General features: G+C 37.7%; 1 protein-coding gene across 2 annotated transcripts in view; it reads right to left on the bottom strand.

Annotated features, from left to right (window-relative positions):
* Nucleotides 1-3760: 3760 nt before the first annotated feature.
* TDRD7 (tudor domain containing 7) overlaps nucleotides 3761-9610 on the bottom strand; it is a 90206-nt gene continuing 84356 nt past the window's right edge. For both annotated transcript variants that reach the window (XM_003785152.2, XM_023510501.1), the window contains exon 17: nucleotides 3761-4225. In XM_003785152.2, the coding sequence (XP_003785200.1) occupies nucleotides 4005-4225 (221 nt within the window). In that variant the 3' untranslated portion in view covers nucleotides 3761-4004. The remainder of the gene's footprint in view (nucleotides 4226-9610) is intronic.

Genomic DNA, 9610 nt, shown 5'->3' with positions numbered 1-9610 from the left:
GGTGTAGCGCCCTGACCCCCGTCGGGGAGCGACACCTGCGGAGGGGAACGCCGGAGAATCTGGCTCCGCAGCCAAGTGAGCGCGGGTCCGCCCCTGGCCGGGTCTCGATGTTCCCACTGTATCAGGAAGAGTTTAAGCGAAGGTAGGATTATCTGGAAAAAGGTGGACATCCTGACATTCCTGATGGGTCTAGAATTTAAGCCTCCAAGAATCAGAAGTACTCAAAAGTGAAAGAACAAAGCCAGCCACGCAGCTCCTGGGCCTTTACCTTTGAAGCAAAGAACTGTCCCAGCTTCCCTCAGCCCAGTTAGGTCTGGTATGAGTCGAAGCTTTAATACTACTAACAATCATTTCGTGAACACATAGTTTCGACACACAAAGCCGTTCTCTCTACACTGAGAGTGGAATGTCAAGAATAATGAAACCCAAACGAATGTCTCACACAAAGGAATTTGTATGGACATAGGGAAATGTCTCATTTTAGATTATGGGGAAGTTTTTGGTTTGGTAAACCCTAATAAAATTAACACTGTAATCCTTGTGTATAGAATACTAATGAGAAACACTCATGAAAACAAAGCTTGTTTTCATGAAAATGTACTCCTATAAAACCCTCACAGCTGTAACGGAATGCTCTTATCAAGGGGTAATGTGCCATGTATTTTACAATAAGTAATGATATAGTATTTCAAATTATTTTAAAACATTTTTATTGTGAATCTAATTAGAACATACAACATATGTTGTGTGTTGTATATACATACCAGGTAACATGCAACTTCCTAACTTTCTATAGTGTGAATACCTGTGCAACTACCACTTAGGAGACACTGACAGCTGCCCAGAAGCCCCTGTCCCAGATGGGTCACAGTGCCCTTCCAAAGATGTTTACTTTCTTGTCCTTAATGGTAATCACATTCTTACTTTCCTCTTCCGTCTATAGTTTGTCTTTATCTGGTCAACTCTGTGTTGTGAGATTTATCTGTGATGTTTCGCGCTGCTGTAGTTCTCTCTCATTTTTTTCATTGAATAAAATGTACCGGTTTTTAAAAATCAATTTTTTTGCTAGTAATGGACATTTAGGTTGCTTCCAGGTTTCAGCTACAAACAATACTGCTGTGAACATTCTTTGCCAAAATCTTCCTGTACAAGTGCACACACAGCTGGTTCATAGAGTATCCCGAACCTCATCTGGAGCACAGGTAAGGCTGAACTCTTCCACAGTCATAGAACCATTTTACCCAAAGCTTCACAATTCCAACAACACTTAAATCTAACAAAAATTGAGACACTGTAGTCATTGTGGCATATGGGTAATTTATTGGAGATTTGAACTTGCACTTCTCTGTGTCCTAATAGATTGAGTACCTTTCAACATGTTTTTTTGCTAGTTAGGTTTTTTTTGTGGAGCAATTGTTCTAATTTATTGTCCATTTTTCTTCTGGAGAGCTTTTTGTTTACTGACTATATTGAATAGTCTCTGTTTGCCTTTCCTCAACTGTGTTCTTTTATTCTGTGCTTTGTTTTTTCACTTTATTAATGTCTTTTGGACAGGGGTTCTAAGTTTTCACCCAGTGTATTAGTCTTTTTGTTCACTGGTGGCACCTCCTGTGTCCTATTTAAGAACTCTTTTCTGTTCTGGCATTATAAAGGGTCAGGGTCATATTTCATTTGTCTGTCACACTGTCTCAGCACTAGATTAATTTTTATGTTATACCAACAAACAAGTTTTATTTTAAACAGTAAACATTTCTAAAGTTAGTGAAAGAGAAACCACTTCTTCCTTACTTGCAGAAAATTTGCAGATTTTTCTTTTTAGAAAAATAAACCATTATAAAAAACACTTATACTTCTTTAGTTCACTAAATACTATGTCAAGACATTTTTTATTTCATTGTAAATGATTATTTTAATCACTAGCATTCGTATTCTTGAATTTTGAATCACCTTAGTTGCAAATATTAAATGTGAATTTTAAAAAGCTAGAGAGAGAATTTTAAAATCAAAAACTTAGGCTGGGTACGGTGGCTCACACCTGTAATCCTAGCACTCTGGGAGGCCGAGGCAGGTAGATTGCCTGAGTTCCGGAGTTAAGACCAACCTGAGCTAGAGTGAGACTCATTTCTAAAAATAGCTGGGGGGTTGTGGCCTGCACTTGTTAGTCCCAGCTACTCCAGAGGCTGAGGCAAGACAATCACTTGAGCAAGAGAGTTTGAGGTTGCTGTGAGCTATGATTTGTCACCCTTTGTCACTCTACCAAGGGTGACAAAGTGAGACTCTGTCTCCAAAAAAAAAAAAACAACAAAGCCCCCACAAAAACAAAAACTTAAAACATCTGGTCTTTACCATCCTCTTTCTGTTCTAATTTTTCCTAGATTTTCCAAAATGAAAACAAGGAAATGATTCAAGAATTTTTATCTCCAGCCTGGTTTTCTCCCTGAAGTCCACTCCTTATTTCCAATAGTTTATTATGCACACCTTCTGTCTGCATAGAAATCTAATCATTAAGTCAAATTGTTCAAGATCAAATTTTTAAGTTTCTCATTCACACTGAGTAAGATTCATTATCCTAGGCTCTTAGATCAAGTGTTGGCTTCACTCTTTTTCCTCTCTCCTATATCTAAGCTCTCTAATAATTCTAATAAAAAACTTCAAGGAGTCTTCAGTATTTTTTCTTCATTCCCACGGCTCCAGGATCAGTCCAGGGCCTCCCCACCTCATCTTTGGACCACTGCTAAAGGCTGCAGCCTATCCATCTGCCAGGCTCTGCACTCACCAATTAGCAAGCACACGCACAATGAATGCCTGGTGTGTGCAAGATGTCATTCTACCTGTTTCCTGCTGTGGGTGCTATGGAGAGTGGGGTGCTGGAGTCTGTTACACTGATCACAAGATCTGCTTAGGTGCTTCTTTTCCCAACTCCAAATTGTCATGTCACATTATTAGCTGGAAATCAACATTGGTGGGACTATTTACAATATGGGAATTGTCAAAAACTACAAATCAAGGCTCACCTCCCCACCCAGCAGTACCAGTTGTCAAAAATTTATATGAGTACATCACTGGATAAAGAGATGGGACAAAGAGAGGGACTCACGACTCCCTCAAGGGGCCCACAATGTAGCTGGGGTGATTGGTGCACAGAAAACTAGTTACATGCTACAAAGAATAGTAAGGTGTGGGCAACCAAGAGAAGTATAATCAAAATACAGTGGAGTAGCAACACTGCAGAACAGGGAAGGCTTCATGGTCAGCCCAGGAGGACAGGTGATACTGATAAGCAAAAATGATGGTGGGGAGGGAGAACAAGTCACAGGCTGAGAGAATAGATAAGCAAGGTTTGAGATGGGGAGGGAGAACACGGCTGGCTTCAGAATGTTGGTAGTCCTAGAGGAACATGTGTGGGGTTCAGGGACTAGATAAAAGTCCAGTGAGACAGGGAGTGGTGGGCAGTGTGGTTATCTAAGGGGATTGTAGAAGGCCTCCCTGGGAAATGAGAAGCCACTCAAGATTTGGGGTGAGGGGCATGCTGGTTTGCCTGGGCTGTTTTGCTAGCAATGCTTATATGCTGAAGCCCGAGGATAAGTTTTCACAAGCTTTGGCAATAACTTGCTTTGGGACATACCACCCATATCAGGGTCCAGTTAAGTCATAAAACTGTTAATTAAACTGGAGACCTAAGCCCTGCATGGAAGATAACATGACTAGAAAAGGAAACTTTATCTTAAGATCATAAAGTCAGAAATTACAAGGTAGTCAGTTTTTATATTGATAAACATTTTTATTCTAATATTATAGTAATAATTCAAGTGCAATTTTCTTTGAAAAGTCAACTCTGTTAAAACAAAACTTGTTAAATATCTTTTGTCAAACATAAGCATATTCTTTTCAATCCCCCACAGCAGTCAGAGCCATGTAGCAGAAATAAGATTTTTTTAAAAGCCTACTACATTTTGTTATTGCTACAAAATCTGAATTAGTTGTCAAGGTCTCAGAAGCAGTGATTAATTAACTTTAGAAAGCTCTATCAGGTACTCTGACATAAAATCATGAATCCATATGTCAGTATCTGGCAGTGATGTGTCCACTAAATAGACCACTACTTTCCGGTCCCAAGGGTTAGTGTTTTCAATAACTGTCTGCACCAGTGCCACCAGAGGTTTCTTCTCCACATGATTTCGAAACACCATCGAAGCCTCCTCAGACCACTGGTTGCACTTCACTCCTAGAAGACAGACAGGGAAGGGAGCAGTGAGGGGTCAAAGGAGCCTTTCTTTGATCCATTATAATAGAAAACAACTATTTAGTCAATTCCAAGGTAGCTTCAGCATCTCAGGTTAGAATTGCCTACACTGAACCCAGTTGCTGAACAATCTGAAAGCAGTCCAGCTTACAGTTTGTCTGCTCTGAATGAAGTCACTTCAGTAAGCCTTTACATACAGACACAAGTTTCATTTGAGATTTCATGTTGTATTAGAAAATGAGGTAATGATGACTACAGCACATTTCACAATACTAAAGTACATGGAGATCCAAACTATTAACTAAGATACCCAGGGGGAATATCAATGATATTAATGTTATTTCTCTTAAAGCTTTTTTTCTGCAGAACCAAATATAGTAAACATAATTATGGTATGATTTATAGTATAATATTTCAAAATTATACACAGCACTATGGACAAAGCACTGGATTGAAAGTCATGCAACTCAGTTACTATGGTCGTATGATCTAGGGAAATCAGCTGATCTCTCAGGTCTCTTCTATCACAACAGAAACTGGCTGAACCGAGATGAATTTTAAACCCCAGGCATCTTTAAATCTATACAACTTCTGAACTTGAAAAATCAATTTAGAGAATTCTAAATTAATTTTGAAAACAAAATCGAGGCATGAACATATATTTTTCAAGAAATACTATTAAACTAATATAAATTAATTCCACATATACTGGATTAGACAACTATAAGTCAAGACCCAAAGGAATGAAGGTCTGAGAGACATAATTTTGAAAAATTTGCTTGGTCTCTCTTTCTACTCTTTATTAAGAATTTCCCATAGAAGAAGCCTAAAAGTCTTATTTTTATCTCGAACAGCCTTGACATTTTTTAAGCCATGTTATTTAGAAAGGAGAATGGTAATAGAGCTCTATGGAGCTCTATCAATAAGGTAAGAGATGACCTCACAGTATGTCTCCCTTACTTATATGACCCAGGAAATTGTATGCAAAGCCACACTGTGCAGATACAAAGAATGTCCATATCCCTAGGTAAAGGGCTCAACTATAACTTGAACTTTATCTTAGAAATGAAGAGTATAACGTGACATTTGTACCCTTATATTAAGCTGAAATTAAAAAAAAAAAAGAATGCTTATGTCAAGTCATATGTAATGAAGCAACAGCTCACGGAGAACCTTGAGAGGGTAATCACCCCGTGATATCATTTGTGAGTGGGTAAGGGTTAATCCCAAGGTTCCCAAGAATCCTTAAAGCATTCTAATTTAAACACTCCCATGGGTTCCACACTTTAGATTTCATGTAGTTCTGTGGATCTAGAGATATTACCAAATAATTCAAAGGGCTTAGCTGGATGGCAACAAAATCTACCAAAGCAATGGCTCCAATAGCCATGTCACACAGGTGGCTCTCATGAATCTTATGGTCTATGTTACTGCTCTCTCTCTCTCTCTCTCATGAATGTCTATGTTGGAGCAAGAAAGAGGGACTCTCTACCACTTACAATGGAATAGTTCCAGTGCATGTTTTCAATTGATTTTTTTTAAGTGGGGTTCCCCCTTCATGATGAGTAATCTGATACCCAAGAAAATTTTGCAACTTAAGATCAAGTCAGTAGAAAGAAGGCTTGGAAGAACTGAGGTTAGAAAAGGAACTGAGGTCACAGATGGGACCCAACAGCAACACTATGTTTCTAGACATTCAAGAAACATTCGTGCATTTGTGCTTCATGTTTTAGTTTACAAGGGGATCTCATATTCATTCTCTCCTCCAATCCATGTATTAGTTTAGTGAAATAAGCAGGGAAGGGTTTTACTAGTCATGTTATAAAAAATTACAGGGTAGGTTGAAAAGTTAAGTGACTTGAATCCAGGATTTTTGACTTCAAAACAACACTTTTCCCCCTGAGAAGAAAGTATACAGTGAAGAAAGCATATACTGGAGGGCAGACCACTGTGTTTTAAGACTGTGGGATCCTGGGCAAGATACTAAACTATTCTAATCTGCTGTTTCCCAATCTATACAATAGTTACAGTAAAAGTACCTACCTCCTAGCACAGGGAGAATTCAGTGAAATAAAGAGGTTGACAGAACTTTTGTCTTCTGGTCTAGAAAGTAAGGAGCTTAGAAGATGCTACTCCATCCTAACAAGTAAAAACCTGAACAAATTGAAAAACCAACTACTCTTCTGAGACCCATCAGAGAAGTGAGGTCACAGGTTAATCTGCTGTCCCTAAGATTGGAGAGAGAGCCAGGTGGATACAGAAAGCCACAATTTACTGGATTAGAAACCAATGAGCAAAGACCTAAACTAGAACCAGCCTAGGGGGTAGGAAAATCTAAGCTGTTATTGACAAATTGCCGGAGGTTCATGTGAACAAGTCTGAGAGTTAAAAACTTCAGGGGACCAAGTCAAGGGGAGCCCAACCCATACTTTTGAGTTTTACCTCCAGGATATTGCTAACTCCTCACAGTAACTATCAGAGAAAAATCCCCCTCCCCTCCAAGCAGGGGGAGGGGGCAAAGAACATTCCAAGTTCTTTTTTAACAAGACCTCCCCTCAGGAGAACTATTTTATCAAACTCTGACTTGCTAGGGCAAGTGGTTCTCAACCTTCATAATGCTGCAATGTATTTTCATTGTTAAAAAGGGGTCGCGACCCACAGGCTGAGAACCGCTATGCTAGGGTTTTATCAGAGTGTTATCTACTTAGCGGGAGAGAAATACTTAACTCCATGCCCCTCTAATAACCCTGCCCTAACTAAGAGGGGAAAATCCGAGAAGTATGGTGAAGTTCATGGTTCAGGACACAGGTTCATCAAGGGACTTACATCTAATCATGGGATTATAGGAACATGACCCATGGCCCCCTCCTCCACACACACTTTGCCATTACATTATTAAAGGCCTATTTACCCAGAGTTCTTTTATCCAGTGCATCATATCCACATTTCCACAAAAAACTACAAGTGATACTAAAGGGAAAAACACAGTTTGAAGAGAATGAGCAAGCATCAGAAGCAGAGTCAGATACAGCAAGAATGTTGGAGTTATCAGGCTAGGACTTTAACACAACTATGATTAATATAGTTAGAGCTTTTGTTGAAAAGCAGACAAAATATAAGAATAGATGGATAATTTAAGCAGAAAGATACAAACTCCAAGAAAGAATCAAAAACAAATGCTAGAGGTTAAAAATATAACAGAAAAGAAGAATGCCTTGACGGTCTCATTAAAAGACTGGACATGGCTGAGGGACCATCTCTGACCTTGAGGCTATAACAATAGAAACTTCCAAAATGAAAAGCAAAGAGAAAAAAATAGAACAAATATTCAGGAACTATGGGACAATTACAAAAGGCATAACATATCCATAGTGGGAATACCAGAGGAGAAGAAAGTAAGTAATAGAAACAACATTTGAAGCAATAATGATTAAGAATATCCCCCAAATTAACATCAGATACCAAACCACAGATCCAGGAAGCTCAGAGAACACCAAGAAAAATAAATCCCCCCCAATACATCTAGGTATATCATATTCAATATTTAGAATGTCAGAGATAAACAAGAATCTTGAAAGAAGCCAGAGGATAAAGACACTTCCCTATACAAGAACAAAGATGAGAATGGCATCTGACTTCTCAGAAACCATGCAAGCAAGAAACGAGTAGGGTGTTCAGGGGAAAAAACCACCAACTAAGAATTCTTTACCCTAAGAAATTATCCTTCAAAAGTCAGGGAGAACTAAGGACTCTTGGACAAACAAAAACTGGGAGGGTTTGCTGTCAGTAGACCTGCCTTGGGAAAAATGTTAAAAGAAGTTCTTCAGAGAGAAGGAAAATAATATAGGACACTTGGATCTATCTAAAGAAAGCAACAGCATCAGAGAATGAATAAGATAAATAAGACTTTCATTTTTCTTATTCTTTATTTATCTAATAGATAACAATTTGCTTAAAATAACAGATAACAGTTTAAAATAATAATAATATACTTGATTGTGTATGCTTGTGTATGTTTGTGTGTACTATATATACTTAAAAGTAAAATGAATGACTAATGATACAAGGGACAGAAAGAAGGAATTAGGGTTACTTTGTTATTGTACCACTTGTGAGACAATATAATGTTATGTAAAAGAACATTATAAAAGACTTGTAAAAGTCTTGCAAAAGACTTGGATTAGTTGTGAAGTACACTGTAAACTATAGACCAACTACTAAGAACAGTAAAAGAGGTATAATTAATATGCCAAGAAAGGAGAGAAAATGAAATCATATAAAATGTTCAATTAGAACCACACAAAGCAGGAAAAAGTGTGGAAGACAAAAATAAGAACAAAGAACACAGGCAACAAACAGAAAACAGAAAAAGATAGGACAGATGTTAATCCAACTATATTAATATGACTTTAAACATCAATAGTCTAAATACATTAATTAAAAGAGACTGTGAGAGTGAATAAAAAAATAAGACCCAACTATATATTGCTATAAGAAACCCACTTTAAACATAAAGATACATATAGAGTAAGTGTAAAGGGATGGAGAAAGATCTACTGTGTTAAACCTAATCAAAAAGGCAAGAGTGGGTATATTAATTTCAGACAGAGCAGACTTCAGTATGAGGAAAGTTTATCAGTGATAAAGAGGAGCATTATATAAAAGAGGTCAATTCTCCAAGAAGACATAACAATACTTAGTATATATGCACCTAAGAATAGGGCATTAAAATATATAAGGCAAAAGCTAACAGAAATGCAAAAAGAAACAGATGAATATATTATCATAGCTGGAGACTTTAACACTGTCAAAAATGGACAGATCCAGCTGGCAGAGTATCATTTAGGACATAGCTGAACTGAACAGTACTATGAATCAAAGGGATATAATTGACATCTCTAGGCTACTTCAACACTACATTATACATTCTCAAGCTAACAAGGAACATTCACCCAGACTGGACAAATTCAGGGAAATAAAACACTCCTTAACAAATTTAAAAGAATAGAATTCATACAACGCATGCACTCAGACCACAATGGAATTAAAAGAATTAGAAATCAGTAATAAAAAGATAGCTGGAAAATCCGCAAATATTAAGAGATTAAACAACACAATTCTAAGTAACACATGGGCCAAAGAAGAAATCTCAAGAGAAATTTAAAAATATCTTGAGCTTATGAAAACGAAAATACAGCATAACATATCAAAATCTGTGAGATGTAGCAAAAGCAGTGCTTAAAGGGAAACAGATAGCACTAAATCATATATTAAACAAACAATCAATCAAAAGAAACAAAGAGGCTGGCAGAGTCCCCAGCATACAGTAAGCCCCAGTAACTCTGAGCTGTAGTGCTGGTGATGGGG

The sequence above is a fragment of the Otolemur garnettii genome, unplaced genomic scaffold, assembly GCF_000181295.1.
Source record: "Otolemur garnettii isolate 467f Iridium unplaced genomic scaffold, OtoGar3 scaffold00014, whole genome shotgun sequence".
Taxonomy (NCBI): Eukaryota; Metazoa; Chordata; class Mammalia; order Primates; family Galagidae; genus Otolemur; species Otolemur garnettii.
This window is presented reverse-complemented; position numbering and strand designations above follow the sequence as displayed.